The 15,356-nt window shown below is 53.6% G+C and overlaps 4 protein-coding genes across 5 annotated transcripts; 3 read left to right on the forward strand and 1 right to left on the reverse strand.

The window, feature by feature from the left end:
* Window positions 1–259: 259 nt before the first annotated feature.
* Window positions 260–2,201, forward strand: Gpsm3 (G protein signaling modulator 3). The gene is made up of 4 exons (XM_042684427.1): window positions 260–672; window positions 865–970; window positions 1,162–1,361; window positions 1,488–2,201. The coding sequence occupies exons 1-4, from the start codon at window positions 439–441 to the stop codon at window positions 1,623–1,625; spliced, it is 678 nt and encodes a 225-aa protein (XP_042540361.1). The 5' UTR covers window positions 260–438; the 3' UTR covers window positions 1,626–2,201.
* Window positions 2,202–3,052: 851 nt separating this feature from the next.
* Window positions 3,053–8,542, forward strand: Pbx2 (PBX homeobox 2). The gene is given in 10 exon segments (XM_042684425.1): window positions 3,053–3,192; window positions 3,194–3,294; window positions 4,172–4,245; window positions 4,732–4,979; window positions 5,088–5,278; window positions 5,436–5,571; window positions 5,689–5,842; window positions 6,387–6,475; window positions 6,594–6,680; window positions 6,812–8,542. Coding segments are annotated over 10 exon segments (1,293 nt in total). The 5' UTR covers window positions 3,053–3,072; the 3' UTR covers window positions 6,905–8,542.
* Window positions 8,543–8,732: 190 nt separating this feature from the next.
* Window positions 8,733–12,118, forward strand: Ager (advanced glycosylation end-product specific receptor). 2 transcript variants are annotated; one of them, XM_042684426.1, is made up of 11 exons: window positions 8,733–9,062; window positions 9,248–9,354; window positions 9,480–9,672; window positions 9,857–9,921; window positions 10,255–10,342; window positions 10,439–10,642; window positions 10,755–10,882; window positions 11,069–11,207; window positions 11,463–11,489; window positions 11,613–11,739; window positions 11,866–12,118. In XM_042684426.1, the coding sequence occupies exons 1-11, from the start codon at window positions 9,011–9,013 to the stop codon at window positions 11,960–11,962; spliced, it is 1,227 nt and encodes a 408-aa protein (XP_042540360.1). In that variant the 5' UTR covers window positions 8,733–9,010; the 3' UTR covers window positions 11,963–12,118. The 2 variants fall into 2 exon arrangements, 1 of the variants encoding a protein (XP_042540360.1); XR_006148013.1 differs by lacking the exon at window positions 11,613–11,739 and having other exon boundaries at window positions 11,069–11,566; window positions 11,866–11,928.
* A 190-nt stretch (window positions 12,119–12,308) lies between these two features.
* Window positions 12,309–14,736, reverse strand: Rnf5 (ring finger protein 5). The gene is made up of 6 exons (XM_042684428.1): window positions 14,491–14,736; window positions 13,579–13,597; window positions 13,371–13,483; window positions 13,217–13,271; window positions 13,010–13,127; window positions 12,309–12,908 (listed from the first exon to the last, which is right to left on the reverse strand). Exons 1-6 carry the CDS (start codon window positions 14,628–14,630, stop codon window positions 12,811–12,813), a joined length of 543 nt encoding a protein of 180 aa, XP_042540362.1. The 5' UTR covers window positions 14,631–14,736; the 3' UTR covers window positions 12,309–12,810.
* Between the last annotated feature and the right edge of the window lie 620 nt (window positions 14,737–15,356).

A 15,356-nucleotide genomic window follows, 5' to 3' on the forward strand; every position in this document is an offset into this window, starting at 1 on the left:
TGTGAGCACTCACTCCACGCTGGGTCTGAGTCCTGTTTCCCATGCTCCTCCCAGTCCAGTAAGTCAGATGGAAGCTACAAAGGGCTAAATCCTGCAAAGGGCTAAATCCTACAACCAGGGTCGGTCTTAGGTGAGGAAGGGACTTGGTTTGGGGGAGGGAGGATCCTGAAGAGTGAAACCACTTCCTGTGCAGCTAGTTCCTGTGTTGACAAAAAGAGTTGAAAGGGAGGCAGGGATGAAGGGAACAGATGCCGAAATTGGGGGGGGGGGGGCTAATAAAACTCTAGAGATGGGAAGGCTAGAGTCCTTCCCCACTAGGACCCACCACTACTCCTGCAGCGGCAAGATTATTTTTTTCCCAGTCTCTCAGTTCCCCTGAGGCAGAGAGGTCAAACAAGCTGTTTGGGTGGGAAAAGAGAATGGAGGAAGTTGACAGAGATGGGCGGGGCCGTGGGGGGGGCTGACCAGGAACCCAGCTTCCTGCTCAGTACCCAGGCATCCAGCCCCCAGCTCACCCCCACCCCTTCCAGCCCCCTACTCCTCTCAGGAACCCTAAGTTCTAACCCTCCTCTCAAATCCCAGCCACCCCTCCCCCCCTCAGCTTCTCCCCACCAGGGGATGGAGGACAAGAGACCCCAGGAAGAACCTCAGGAAGAAGAGGCTGGTGAACAGGTGAGCTGGGCACTGGGTAGGGAGGTTGGCACTGAGAAAGGAAATGTGAGGACCTGAGGCAGAGACCTTGTGATGAGGGACATAGGGGACTTGAAAAGGCTTAGACACAATAAGCAGGAACAAAAACATTGAGGAAATGGGCCACTGCCTACCCCCACTCCCGCCTGACTGAAATGGACATCTCGGCAACAGGGACACCCGCAGGATGAACAGAGGGGCTGGGCCACTCTGAATTCTACCACTCGGCCTTGGCGATCTGCTCCTCCATCCCCTCCTCTCCGAGGGACCCACCTTGCAGGTACTTCTACCCTGGGAAGCCCCAAACTTGGTGCCCACATCTTGACTCCATTACCAATGTCTGCTCCAACCCACCACGCCCCCTCTGCTGTAACCCAGGCTGATCGAACCCTGATCACCCTGTCCACATCCACACTGCTCCTGTCTGTCAACTTCTGTAGGTTTCAGAGCCCTCCTTCCTCCTCTCCCCAGCCCTGGGCCCCCGCTCGGCCTCCCTGCTGTCTCTGCAGACAGAGCTTCTTCTGGACCTGGTGGCTGAGGCCCAGTCCCGCCGCTTAGAGGAGCAGAGAGCCAACTTCCACACTCCCCAGAGCCCCCAAAGCCTAGCTCCAGCCCCACCCCGGCCTCTTGAGGACAAAGAACAGCTCTATAGTACCATCCTCAGTCACCAGGTGAGACATCCCAAAAAGGCAAAACCCATGCCTCTTGATCTCTCATATCTGTGCCCCATACAAGCCCTGATTCCTAACCCAGCACTCCAGGGCACCTTACCAATGCTTTCCTCTCCCTTCCTCCAGTGCCAGCGGATGGAAGCCCAGCGATCAGAGCCTCCCCTACCCCCAGGGGGACAGGAACTCCTGGAGTTGCTGCTGAGAGTTCAGGGTGGAGGTCGAATGGAGGAGCAAAGATCCAGACCCCCCCCACACAGCTGCTGAGATTTGAGCCTGTATCAGCCCCTTTTTGCCACTTAGGGCTCAAAAGCTGGGCTGCCCACTGCATGCCCTCAACCCTGCCTGGCAGGACTATCTAAGACTGAAGACCCAGCAGAAATTGCATTAGTCGTGACCCTCAGCACCTTCCCAGGGAGCTGGAGTGGGTGAAAGTGCTCAAACGCTAGGAATAGGTAAGGTAGAACAATCATTTAACTCCTTCCTCTAGACACTGGAGCTTAAAGGAAAGAAGAGGCCCCCAGCCAGGGGAGCTCTGGGAATGGCTGTGACTCTCTGATCCTGAGCTATCAGTTCCAGGCCAGGGTGTGAGGGATCAGGCTCCTGGGAAGCAAAGGCTACCTACCCTCCTTCCCAGCAAGAAGAAATCGAGTAGGCAAAATAGAGAGTAGACACCGGGAAGGGAGATTTAAGACAAGCCCTGCCACCAGCACACACCACCAGCCCCAAGGCTGAGGGTCCTAGAGGTTTTGAATGGACCTTTAGCCCTTCCCACCCTTCCTCCCCAAAGCTGCTCAGATTCAGATTGTTTCGTATGTATGAATAAATGTGTTTCCCCTCTGACTGAAGACTGGTATCTGGAGGGGGGGGAGGGCGGGGACAGAGGGGGGAGGGTAGAAAGGTGAGGCCAGAGGCCGCCTCGCTTCCCAGTCTGGCCGGAGGCCAGCTCCCCTCCCTAGCTGGTTAATTACTGGCTCATTAAGCAGCGGCTGGAGACCTCCCTAATTATCTCCCCCCAGCCCCCCTTTCCCGGTTTTAATTAAGAAGAACAGGGAGGGGAGTCATTAGGACAAGAAATATGAACAGAGCTGTCAGTGAACGCAGGCATTCCTGCAGCTCAGAGTCCACATCACGACGATCCAGGATCCGGAACCCCGAGGCAGGACCCCCCCACCCCCCGACGGCCCTACCCCAGCCCCGGTCCCGGGACCCCCGAGTCCAGCTCCCGGGCCTTCCCGTTTCTCCGCCTCCGGCCCCGCGCCCCACGCCCCGCTCCCCTCCTCCACCCGTCTCGGTTCCTCTGTTGCTGTGTCTCTCCCCGCCCCCGGCTCCTCCCTGTTCCTCCTCTCTCTGCCCTCCCCTTCCTCCCCGGCTCCCCTCCCCCCGCCTCCCTCCCTCGCTCCCCCTCCCCCTCCTCCCTCCTCCCTCTCGCACACACACCCCCGCTTGGGCCTCCTCTGTCTCTCCCTCTCTCTCTCTCTCCGGCTCCATTTTCTCCGCCGCCGGGGGCCGGGGTCTCCTGTGGGGGGCCCAGCCGGTACCTGAGGTCTCCCCCCAGTGCCGGGGTGAACCCCGGGGGAGCCGGGAGGGGAGGAGACGGGCGGGGGCTGGGGCGGAGGGAGCCGCGGCCCCGGCGAGTTTGGGGGGGGGGGGACGTAACCGGGCGGGGGGAGGGGCGGAGCAGGGAGGGGGCCTCAGGGCCCCCCCCCCAGCTATGGACGAGCGGCTGCTGGGGCCGCCCCCTCCAGGCGGAGGCCGGGGGGGCCTGGGATTGGTGGGTGGGGAGCCCGGGGGTCCTGGCGAACCTCCCGGTGGCGGAGACCCCGGTGGGGGTAACGGGGGGGGTCCCGGGAGGCCGAGGGAAGCAAGACATCGGGGACATACTGCAGCAGATAATGACCATCACCGACCAGAGCCTGGACGAGGCCCAGGCCAAGTGAGTGCCCCCATCCCGGACCCCCACACAGACCCCCCCCCATTCACAAGCTCTGAGTCTTCTGGGAGTAACCCCTCTCCCCTCCAGGTTTCTACAGCTCTGCTCTCGCCTCAGCTCGGGAAACCTCCACTTTAGGGCTCCCTCTCAAAAGCTCCCCCACCCTGAAACCTCCACCGAAGCCACCCCAGGTGGTCTCCCTCCCCTCCTCACCTCTTGCTGACCCCTACACTCCCCGCACCAGCCCCATCTTCAGAGCTTCCTTCTGGCTCCCAGACTTAGAAACTGTTCTTGGGCAATTCTGTCTGTCCCGGGCTCTCCACCCAGCCCAACCCATTCTCTCCAGAGCTGGGGCCTCTGTGTTCCACCCCAGAGGTCCTAGCATTCCTCACAACCCCTGGCCCAGGTCTTCAAGGTCCTCATATACCCCATCCCCTTTCCTGTACTCAACTCTCTGTTTAGCCCAGCACCCCTAGCCCTCTGCCACCTCAAACTGACTCTTGTCCACCTCAACCTCCATCTCTATTTTTCCTAAGCCTACTCAGTCACTCTCATTTCTCGAGTCACCCCTAAATCCCCCCTCAATACCTTTCCTGGACCCTATGCCTTCCAAAGACCCCAGCCCACCCCATGGTGCCTATAAGCCTGCTCCCTGTACCTTGCTTGTATCTTCCCATTATGCGAGCTGAATCACACCCCAGCTCCATCGCAAACCTGCTTTTTCACTCCACAGATGCCTCTCCTTCTGTTCCCAGGCTCCCCTCTTAGACCTTCGTAGGCCTCTGTTCCCCACCCTCCACACACACACACACACACACACACACACACACACACTGCTTCTCATGAACTTTTCTCTTTCCCCACTCCCATTTCTCCCAAGGAAACACGCCCTAAACTGCCACCGAATGAAGCCTGCTCTCTTTAGTGTCCTGTGTGAAATCAAGGAGAAAACGGGTATGTGTTTTCCCTCTTTGATTCTTCAACTTCTAGGGACACAACTCTGTTCACTGTAGGGCTTAAGAGTTTGACAACATGGAGCCTTGAGGAAAGTGGGGGCCCAAGGAGATGGCTAAAAGGGAAAGGGGAATCAAGTATTGGAAAACGAGGGTCTCTAAAAGCCACTAAGGGCTGGGAAGGTGGCTCAGTGGTAGAGCGCTTGCCTTGCATGCAAGAGGGCCTGGGTTCGATTCCTCAGCACCACATAAGCAAAAAAAGCTGGAAGTGGCGCTGTGGCTCAAGTGGTAGAGCACTAGCCTTGAGCTGAAGAGCTGAGGGACAGCGCCCACGCCCAGAGTTCAGGCCCCACAACAGACAAAAAAATAAATTAAAAAAAAAAAAACAAAAACACCAGGAAAACTGAGCTCTGGGTGAGGGGTCCTGGTTGGCTGGTGGAGGAGGGGAGGCTGGATGGAGTCTTAAGTCCACTTGCCTACATGCTAGGCTTGAGCATTCGAAGCTCCCAAGAAGAGGAACCGGTGGACCCACAACTGATGCGCTTGGACAACATGCTTCTGGCAGAGGGTGTGGCTGGGCCTGAGAAGGGTGGGGGCTCAGCAGCTGCAGCAGCAGCGGCTGCAGCCTCTGGGGGCGGCGTGTCCCCTGACAACTCCATCGAACACTCGGACTATCGCAGCAAGCTTGCGCAGATCCGCCACATCTACCACTCAGAGCTGGAGAAGTATGAGCAGGTGAGGAGAGGAGACCAGAGTAGGTGGAAGAAGAGGCCCTTTGAAGGGAATCTCAAGACCAAAGAGGTCCTCTTCTCCAGCCCACCTTCCCTCTTTTTTCCAATACAGGCATGTAACGAGTTCACAACCCATGTCATGAACCTGCTGCGGGAGCAGAGTCGCACACGGCCTGTGGCCCCCAAAGAGATGGAGCGAATGGTGAGCATCATCCATCGGAAGTTCAGCGCCATCCAGATGCAGCTCAAGCAGAGCACCTGCGAGGCAGTTATGATCCTGCGTTCCCGCTTCCTGGATGCCAGGTGGGGTCCAGGGATCCAGATTAAACCAGTCTTCTTATTCCTCTCCAAGCCTCTAGGCTGCCAGGTTGTACAACATGGTACTCAGTGACAATGGTGTCCCCTGGAGTTTCCCAATAGGACACCAACATTCTCTCCCTGCCACCTCCTTCCTCTGCAGACGAAAACGCCGTAACTTTAGCAAACAGGCCACTGAGGTCCTGAATGAGTATTTCTACTCCCATCTGAGTAACCCATATCCTAGTGAGGAGGCTAAGGAGGAGCTCGCCAAGAAATGTGGCATTACCGTCTCTCAGGTATTGTGAGGGTTTGGAGAGAAGGTGTTTGGGGACAGAAAGCTCTCAGATGCCATTCAGTGAGGGGCTTTCGTAGGAAATTTTTCCACCTGACCCTCTCTACCCAACACCCTACAGGTTTCCAATTGGTTTGGCAACAAGCGGATTCGGTATAAGAAAAATATTGGAAAGTTCCAAGAGGAAGCCAACATCTATGCTGTCAAGACAGCTGTGTCAGTCGCCCAGGGGGGCCACAGCCGCACCAGCTCCCCAACACCCCCTTCTTCTGCAGGTGGAGCTCACTGCCACCACGGCTAGCTATTATACGCAGTTCCTGCCTTTGTTCCCATTTCCTGTCTAGGCAGGATCATAGCAGAGAGACTTTTGGGGGTTAGAAGGTCCATGCTAAGATGGGTGATCGTGTCAGGGTCAGAGGTCACTCTAGTGAAATTTCTTTTGCCTTCCTCCCAGCGGGTATCTAGAAGTTCTAGAACAGCTTGCTTTTTCTGAGTGTGGGTATGTCTCCACTTGATTTGGTTTGATTTGGTTTTATAAGACGGGGTCTCACTATGTGGTCCAGGTTGACCTAAGAACTCCCTATGCAGTCGAGGCTGGTTTTGAACTCAGATCTTCCTATCTCAGCTTCTTAGTACTGGGATTTCGGGCATATACCACCATGCCCAGCTGGGAAGGTTGTTTCATCGGTGATTTGTGTATAATCCACATGCATTCCTGCAGAACTAGTTCCCAGGGTTTTCTGCAACATGAGGATTGTGTCTATCTGCCAACTCAGGCTCCCTGGTACTCTCTCCTAATTCCTTCTCTGTTTCTCCAAGGCTCTGGCGGCTCTTTCAATCTCTCAGGATCCGGAGACATGTTTCTGGGGATGCCCGGGCTCAATGGAGATTCCTATTCTGCTTCCCAGGTTAGGTGCCCCATGGCTTGAGTAGGTCTTTCCTCCTGGACTCCCTTTTCCCCCCTTGGGATAGAAGACTCTTTTTGAGTCATTTCCTCACCATCACACCTTCCTCTGTGGCCTGCAGGTGGAATCACTCCGACACTCGATGGGGCCAGGGGGCTACGGGGATAACCTAGGAGCGGGCCAGATGTACAGTCCTCGAGAAATGAGGGTGAGTGGATCCTGAAGCCTTGTGGTCTCCAGCTCTCATCAAGATAAGGCAACTTTTTCCCTAGTGCTATTTGCCCCCACAGGGTTTCCCAGGGCCCTACTCCTACTCTCTCTCTCTCTCCCTTTTTCTAGGCAAACGGCAGCTGGCAGGAAGCTGTGACCCCATCCTCGGTGACATCCCCAACAGAGGGACCAGGGAGTGTTCACTCCGACACCTCCAACTGATCTCACCCCTCAGGGTCACAGGGGTGGGGGCTCCCAGAAGGCGACTCTTGAAGAGGACCCAGGCATCCAGATGACAGACCCCAAACAGGAGAAGCACAAAACAGAGGGGCGAATGGGTCGTCCCTTCTCCAACCATAGACTCTCAGTGCTGGGGGTGCTGACTAACATGGCAGGGAGAATGGGGTCCTGAAGCCGGGGGGAGGATGGAGTCTGTCTCCCCCCCCCCATTTTTTCCTTTTTTTTTGACCTTTTTTTATTTCCTTTATTCTCTTACACAGAAAAACGCACACACCTACTTCTCAGATCTTTTTCTCCCCCACTCATTTTTTTCTCATGCGTGCACACACATGTATACACACATATGCAAATACAACTATTGTTTGTCTCTCTGGGCTCCCCCACTTTCCCTTCCCCGCCCCACTTACATGCTGTGGAATCTGGAGACGTCAGCCCTACCCAACCCAGAGATGCCAAAAATGGGGACTGGACTTCTGGACAGAGAACATGGGCCACGCCCCCCGTGTATCCCCTACCCCTTGGCCCCTCCAGACGGCTTTATTACCTCATACGCAGCTCATCTTAAACCAATAGAATCGCTCGGTGGACAAGAGTGTCTGACTCAGATATCTACCTCGGAGGGAGTTTCTGCTACTTTAGGAAATTGTTGACTGGGCTTTGGGGTTGAAGTTTTTTTTTGTTCGTTTGTTTTTTAGAAAGGAAAAAAAAAAAAGAACAAACCCTGGGATCCATCTGTTTTTTTTTTTTTTTTTAATTTAGTTTGGGGAAGTAGGGTTTGGTGGGGCTTTTTTGTTGTTTGTCTTTATAAATATATAAACATACTGAATTATTTTTTTATTTCTTGCTTTCCCATTGTAGAGGTGATAGCCAAAGGGGTTCTGGTAAGAGAAAAAGGATTAAACAGAACTAGTAGAGAGGCCCGCCTAGCTCTGGGCCTGCCCATCAGGAAGTGAATTTTGCAGGACACCAAGCCACCCACTCCTGAAGTCACTAAGATGTTCTTTGCTTGTATAGACAAGTTTCTGCTGCATTTGGTGTGGAAGAGCTTTATCTGCTGGCCTCCTATCCCCCCTCTTTCCACAACTCCTAGGCAAAGCTGGATTCAGTCATTTTGAAGAAATCAAAGATAGATCCCACCTTCCCTGTATAATGTATCTTTTTTGGTTTTTAACTATTTACAGATTGGAGGAGAATGGGGAGTGGGTTCTTGCCAAATATGCTAAGTATGGGTCAGGTGCTTATATATGTATCTCCCTCAGTTTCTCCCAGGGGAGGGGGGGAACAGAATCTTTTATCCTCACGCCAAAATCAAGGGAATGGGGAGAGGAGGGAGGTCACAAAAAGTGTTGACGGTAAAAACATTCTCCCATCCTCAGCCCTGAACCCTTCTTTCTGATCCCCTCAAAGATCCTCAGGATTTAAAAGGACTGTCATAATGGGGAACCCATCCCCATCAAGGGTCCGAGCAGGATTGGGGGACAGATTGGGAGTGTGATGGGGGGGTGGGGGGTGGGGGGGGGAGGCACGGGCCAGGGGCAGGGGGGCAGTTCTCTCCTCACTTGTAAACTTGTAGTTTCACAGAAAAGAAAATGCAGTTTTAAATAAAGAAATTTCTTTTTTCCTGGGTTTAGTTTTTTTTTCATCTCCAAGGAATATACCTTTTTTTTTTTCTAAAAAGCCTCAAACAGGTTCCTTCTGCTTTGTCCTCCCAGCTTTGCTCTTTATTGCCAACTCCCTGTGTCCACCCCCGGGGACATCAGCCCATATCCTCTTAGCATCCTTTCCCAATCATGGTGGGGTTCCAGGCAGCCCTCAGAGTGGGATTGGTGGAACATGGCTGAAGACTTGGAATGAGACCCTAGAAAGTGTACTCCCCGCCCCCAGCGAAGTGGCTGTGCCCAGAGACTGGTAGCGCCCAAGGGTGGGGTGAGATTTCTTCTAGTACCTGAAGGACTCTTGTTCAGGAGGCATGAATTCCTAGCATTCCCTGTGACTGACAAGACCAGGAGAGGGGGCAAGCCCCATGTAGGGAAGTAGCCACATTGGGGAAAGTGGCAGACAGAGCCAGGAGCCTGGGAAGGAAACAGGATGGCGGCAGGGACAGCGGCTGGAGCCTGGGTGCTAATCCTTGGTCTGTGGGGTGAGCCACTCCCCAGCCCCACTAATCTTCCCTGCAGAAAATACTGCCTCCAGGACCCTTCTGCCCCCAAATCTAGAATTTCCTAGACCTGGGCACGACCTTTCAAGCTACCTCACTCACTCTGCCCCTGATTTCTTTAGTTCTCATCTCCCCTCCAATTCCTCAACTGCCATCTTCTCTCTCAGGGTCAGTAGTAGGTGGTCAAAACATCACAGCCCACATCGGGGAGCCACTGGTGCTGAACTGTAGAGGAGCACCCAGGAAACCACCCCAGCAGCTGGAATGGAAGCTGGTAAGGGCTCCTGTAACAGCTTCCCAAATTCGAAGCTGGACCTGTGATGGTCCCCACCATCCTGCCTGAGCCGTCCTTTCCCAGAGGACTTGGAAATCTTATGCTTTTCTCCTTCATGTCTCTAGAACACAGGCCGGACAGAAGCTTGGAAGGTCCTCTCTCCCCAGGGAAGTCCCTGGGAAAGTGTGGCTCGAGTCCTTCCCAATGGCTCCCTCCTCCTTCCAGCTGTTGGAATCCAGGATGAGGGAACTTTCAGGTGCAGAGCAATGAGCAGGCGTGGGAAGGAGGCCAAGTCCAACTACCGGGTCCGAGTCTATGGTAAGGGTTCCAGAGCTTTAGCCAAGCCCCACCTCTCATCTAGGGAAAGGCTTTTACTCACCCCCACCCCAAGCCCTTGACTCCTAGGACCCCGTGTGTGAAGGAGGACCTCTGACTCTTCTCACACTTGCTGTGTGAGGATCTCCAAAGATCTGGCCTTTAACTGAATTTTTCCCTCCATCAGAGATTCCTGGGAAGCCAGAAATTGTAGATCCTGCCTCTGAACTCACAGTCGGTGTCCCCACTAAGGTAGCGGATAGTGTGGGGGAAGGGGGAGTCATAAGTGGTCCTGTGAATGCAACTGTGTACCTGTATGGCATCTTACCTTTTTTTTTTTTTTTTTTTTGCCAGTCCTGGGTTTGAACTCAGGGCCTGGGTACTATCCCTGAGCTTCCTTTACTTAAGGCTAGCACTCTTAACACTTGAGTGACAGCGCCATTGCTGGCTTTTTCTGTTTCTGTGGTACTGAGGAATCAAACCCAGGGCTTCATGCATGCTAGGCAAGCACTCTACCACTAAGCCATATTCCCAGCCCAAGGCATCTTGCATTTTTAAAGGATGTGCATACCACTCTTTCCCCAGGTGGGGACCTGCGTGTCTGAGGGAAGCTACCCTGCGGGAACTCTTAGCTGGCACTTGGATGGGAAACCCCTGATTCCTGATGGAAAAGGTACCCCCCACTTTCCCCAGACCCCTGCCATTGCTGCTTCCTGATCTTGTTCCCATAACCACCTGGGTGTCTCATCTTGTCTTTCTCCTACCACAGGAGTCTTGGTGAAAGAAGAGACCAGAAGACACCCTGAGTCAGGGCTCTTTACACTCCAATCAGAGCTAATAGTGACCCTGGCCCAGGGAGATGCTGCTGGCCCCACCTTCTTCTGTAGCTTCAGCCCAGCTCTTCCTCGGCACCGGGCTTTGAACACAGCTCCCATCCAGCCCATTGTGAGGAGTGGGAGGATTCCAAGTTCAGGTGAACACACTTAGGAAATGTGCCCTTTGGGCAAGGAAGACTGAAGTCCACGGGTATAGCCCAGGGCCATTCCTAGGTGTATTGTATTGATCACCCCCCTGCCCACCTCCAGAGTCTGTACCACTGGAAGTCCAACTGTTGATCGAGCCAGAAGGTGGAGTAGTATCTCAAGGTGGGACGGTGACCCTCACCTGTGAAGCCCCTGCACAGCCCCCTTCTCAGATCCACTGGATAAAGAATGTGAGTGCCATGGAGGGTCTGGGAAGTGGGGGAGAACTGTAACTGCTACCTGGGAATGGAGGGAAAGGTGGGCAAGGAGCTAAGATGGAAGACAGGGGGTATCTGAGGCTGTGGAGACAAAACCAAAAGCATGGGACATGTGAATAGGAGTTTGATAATAGTTTCCTCTCCCCCTTTCCTTACCAGGGAATACCCCTGCCCCTGCCCCTCAGCCCTGTGCTTCTCATCCCTGAGGTAGGGCCTCAGGATGAAGGGACCTACAGCTGTGTGGCCACCCATCCCAGTCAAGGGGCTAAGGAAAGCCCTGCTGTCAACGTCGTCATAGGTGAGGCCTCTTCTTTAAATCCAAGGACCCTGGAACTGGACTGAGCAACACAGCAGGCTCCAACTCCCTACCCCATTTTAATAGGATTCCCCAAGGGCCACCCTCTCTTTCCCAGTCAGAGCCTCCTTTGACCCATCCAAATCCTTCCAAATGACCAGCCCAGTCTCTCCTTGCTGAACTGAAGGGAGACTCCATTGGGGCTCCTCTCCCAAACTGAAGTGTACCTTTCTGATTTGCTTGGACTTTGTCTTCCAGAAACAGGAGAGGAGGGGCGAGCTGCAGGTGAGGGACTGGATTAAAGTCAGAGGAACAGATAGCCCTGCCGTGTGACTGTGGGTATGGTCAACAGGAAAGGCATGGTGAGTTGGTGGGACTGTTTCCTCAATTGTCTGCATCTCCCTACAGGCTCTGTGGGTGGGTCAGGGCTGGGAACTCTAGCCCTGGCCCTGGGGATCCTGGGAGGCCTGGGACTAGCCGCCCTGCTCATTGGGGCCATCATGTGGCGAAAACGGCAACATCGAGGAGAGGAGAGGTGAGTGGAAAAAAAGACTCCTGACAAGGGGCTTCCAGACGGCAAATACACGGGGTGGGGGATGGAATGACAGAATGCTAGGAATCATGTGCCATGTGCAGAATTTTCCTTAATCCTCCTCCTCAGAAAGGCCCCAGAAAACCAAGAAGAGGAGGAAGAACGTGCAGAGCTGAATCAGTCAGAGGAGCCAGACGCAGCAGAGAGTGGTGGAGGAGGGCCTTAAGGGACCCCTAGGAAGAAACCCACCCATTAGCTCCTTTGCACTGGACTGGTCCCTAACCATCTCTCTCCTGTAAAATGTTCCTCCCCACCTTGCCACACTTTGTTCCACAACCAGACCTCTCCACGAACTGTGCTGAGTAAACACTTGACACATGGTGCCATGTGTGTTTGTGTGTTTGTGTAAGAGGGAAAGAGACAACTTAATCCCTGTCCTGAGATCCCTGAAGGAGAGGGGCTCATCCCTACGCTTCCCACACCATACCAAACATCTACTCAAGCTGGGGAGAAGAGGAGCCTGTTCTGGAAAGAAAGAAGGAAGGGAGAACTGGGGAAAGAGTTCCCATCGATACATTTCATCTTTTTTATTGAATTTATCATAAAGGAGGTAGTGAGGGGAGGGGAGCAATTAAGAGTTGGAACTCATATTAAGCACTGGGAAGAGGAAAATTAAATTAAATCAACAAGAGGAGGAATGGAAGAGAGTCAGAGGGAGCCTTGCCCACCTTTCAACATCAATTCATGAAATCTGGAGGAAAACAAAAGATTAGGAGAGAGGAGAAATGGATGCTGTCTTCAGTCTGTCCTCCTCCCCCAGGACTGGAGTTTCATTGCAAGAATTCAGAGAATTCCAGCAAGAATTCAGAGCAGCTCAGAGCAGCTGGCTTTCCCTTCCTATGCACAGATGTGACTCCTCTCTATGACCTCCTAGAGAGTGGCCAGGGTTGACCTTAGCCAGCAGAAATGGAGGGGGTCACAAGAGGAAAGGGTGTTCAGAAATAAGGAGGGGTCAGTAGGGACCCCCAATACTGATTCTCCTCTGGCTGGAGGTGGGCAGGATGGAGACACAGCTCAAATACTGAGCAGCCAGAAAAAGAAGAAGATGGCAAGAAACAGGAAGAGGGAATCCTGCCAACTGGAGACTGGGTGACCCTGTCCCAAATCCACACCTGTAGGAGAAAGGGAAAAAGATGTTGGAACGATCACACTGGTAGACTAGGCAAGGGGCTGGGAGAGGACTCCTTGGTAGGAGCTAAGGAAAGATTCTTACCTGCGCCCCTGCGGAAAGGCTCATGGGTATTGAAGACGGTGGTAAAAAAGCCAAAGGGAAAAGCACCAACACCAAATGAGAAGTGAAAGCCCCCGGTATCACCAAACGGTTGAAATCCCTAGAGAGGCAGAGAAAGTCAGGAAAGCTGGCACATCTTTGGCATGGAAAGTACACAACTGGACAAAAAACAAACAAAACTCCTCTCACCCCTCTGCTCTCAGGAGCTGGTCGCTGGCCCTGAGGACGGGGTGGAGTTTTCAATCTGAAAGGGAAAAGATTGTCAACAGGGCATCTCCTCTCCCAAAACTTACCCCCAGCCAAAGCCTTCAAGCTTCGCTGGGCACCAATTCTGGAATCTGACCTGGGATCCTGGGGCTTCTGGCTCCCTCGCCCATAAAGAGGGACAACCTTATCTCTGCTGATGCCAGCTTTGCAGACAGGGCATTCTTGCCGGTCCGGTCGTGTCTCCAGCCACTGAGGAGGAATAAATAAAGTGGTTTCAAACACATGGAGAGTCTTTTAGTTCCTCAGACCTCCCCCATTTTCCTCTTCATCTCCTGAATACCCACCTGATGAAGACAGGGCCAACTAGATGGAGGAAGGGGGGAAAAAGGTCAAATTTCAGTTACAAGACAGAGTTACTGACCCCAAACTTAACAGAATCCCACCTCAGTCCTCTTCCCAGGTATTACCTTCTACCCTTCACATTTTTTGCAACCTCTACCATACCAGCTAACCTGGCCTTCCTACTTTTCTGATCTTCCAACATCTAGAGTTCCTTCCATCGACCCTCAACACTTTCAACCTTCTCTCCCCTTCTCTCTCTTTCTCTCTCCACTCCCTTCCCTTCTCTGCCTTTCCAATTCTCTTCAACACACTCCATTCCAGGTCTCCTTTTTCAACTCCAACCTATTCTTGTCCCCATCCTGGCCAGACCAAACCCTCTTCACAAGCACATTCTCCCACTGCTCTTTTTCCTCCTTCAACCCTCATTAAAGCTTCTATTTCCACGATCAATCATGCCCCTCCACATTGTCCCAGTTCGTCCCTCTTCCCACATATCACTTGAACGTGGGCCCACACCGTCCCTGGGTCAACTACTCAAGTGATATGTGCCTCCCCTAACCTTTTGACTCTCTTCTGTTTTTATCTATACAGCTTAGAAAAGTCCAACTTCCCTGGGGTAAGGTGGCTCCGGTCTCACTTGCACAGGGTGGAGCACAGATGAAGGCGCCGAGGTCCAGGGTCCCATCCCTTATAACACATCCCACACGCACCAGTTCCTAATTTCTAGGACCCTCCTTTCCAGACATCTCTGTTGTAGACGCGATCCTCCCACCCACACAAACCAGCCAAGACCTAAGGTCTCCCGTAGGCGATGTGCCCTCCGATTATTTGTATGGGTGTATGGTCCCTCCCTCCCGGCCTCCCCACTGTAGAGATGAACCCCACCGCCTTCTGCTCCGGTCCCAGACTCTCACCAATACAGGTGGCCACACACACTGACCACAGCTTCCCGAGCGGTCTCCAAACATATATTACATTCGAAGGTCGCGCCTGCCCCGCCCCGCTCGCGGTTTGGTCCTTCAGGGCCCCCGTCCTCCTCTTCTGCAGCTGCCATGGCCGGTTCGGTTTCGCCCCCACGTATTCCCTCAGCCCCCCTACACACACACACACACACACACACGCACTCACACACACATACACGTACACGCCCCAACAAATGAGAAACCGCCTCCTGCCCACAATCGTTGGGCAGGCTTCAAGGTTTTCTAATGGCTATTGGCCTGGGTGCCTGTCCATCACAGAGATTCAAAAGAAAGGATTGGCCCAAAGGACGGGGGCGGCAAAAGGTTTGCGCGGTCCTGACCTTGCATAATGATTATTGGCTGACTGCAGTCACAGTACTTATGCACTGTCAAGAGATTGGTAACACCCGAGGCTGTCACCGGGCCAGAAAAGCTTTCATTCGCCTGAGCAGCTGCCAGTCATAACCAAGATCCTGAAGTTAATTGGTTCAGGTCTACATAGACCTCGCCCACTCTGGGCCTCTTTCTTTCCTTCACTTCCTCCTTCAAAGAATGTCCGGATTCCTATTGGACTTTGGAGTGTATGCTCCAAACCAAGTGATTGGCTCCAAGACCAACCATGGTGGTTAGTCCCACCCCTTTACCTCTATCCCGTTGCCATGGTGACGGCTCTGCAATTGGCAGGGCTTGCAATTCAAAGGCTTTGGCTTGGCCTCATCCGGGTCTTTCGGCTGTGGCCCCTCTCGGCTGATTGGGCCGTTTCTCTCGCCCCTGATTGGCCAAAACCCAAAGAGACGGCGCAGTGCACGGAAAAGGGG

The sequence above is a fragment of the Dipodomys spectabilis genome, unplaced genomic scaffold (assembly GCF_019054845.1).
Source record: "Dipodomys spectabilis isolate Male_0828 unplaced genomic scaffold, ASM1905484v1 ptg000085l, whole genome shotgun sequence".
NCBI classification, from domain to species: Eukaryota; Metazoa; Chordata; class Mammalia; order Rodentia; family Heteromyidae; genus Dipodomys; species Dipodomys spectabilis.

Coding starts and splice junctions, on each gene's coding strand:
- Gpsm3 (XM_042684427.1), top strand. CDS start 439: ATGGGCGGGGCCGTGGGGGGGGCTGACCAGGAACCCAGCTTCCTGCTC. Junction 673..864: donor AAGAAGAGGCTGGTGAACAG/GTGAGCTGGGCA, acceptor TCTCGGCAACAG/GGACACCCGCAGGATGAACA. Junction 1,362..1,487: donor GTACCATCCTCAGTCACCAG/GTGAGACATCCC, acceptor CCCTTCCTCCAG/TGCCAGCGGATGGAAGCCCA.
- Ager (XM_042684426.1), top strand. CDS start 9,011: ATGGCGGCAGGGACAGCGGCTGGAGCCTGGGTGCTAATCCTTGGTCTG. Junction 10,343..10,438: donor CCTGATTCCTGATGGAAAAG/GTACCCCCCACT, acceptor CTCCTACCACAG/GAGTCTTGGTGAAAGAAGAG. Junction 11,208..11,462: donor TGCTGTCAACGTCGTCATAG/GTGAGGCCTCTT, acceptor TTTGTCTTCCAG/AAACAGGAGAGGAGGGGCGA.
- Rnf5 (XM_042684428.1), bottom strand. CDS start 14,630: ATGGCAGCTGCAGAAGAGGAGGACGGGGGCCCTGAAGGACCAAACCGC. Junction 13,128..13,216: donor CAGCTCCTGAGAGCAGAGGG/GTGAGAGGAGTT, acceptor CTGCCTCTCTAG/GGATTTCAACCGTTTGGTGA. Junction 12,909..13,009: donor GCCTTTCCGCAGGGGCGCAG/GTAAGAATCTTT, acceptor TTTCTCCTACAG/GTGTGGATTTGGGACAGGGT.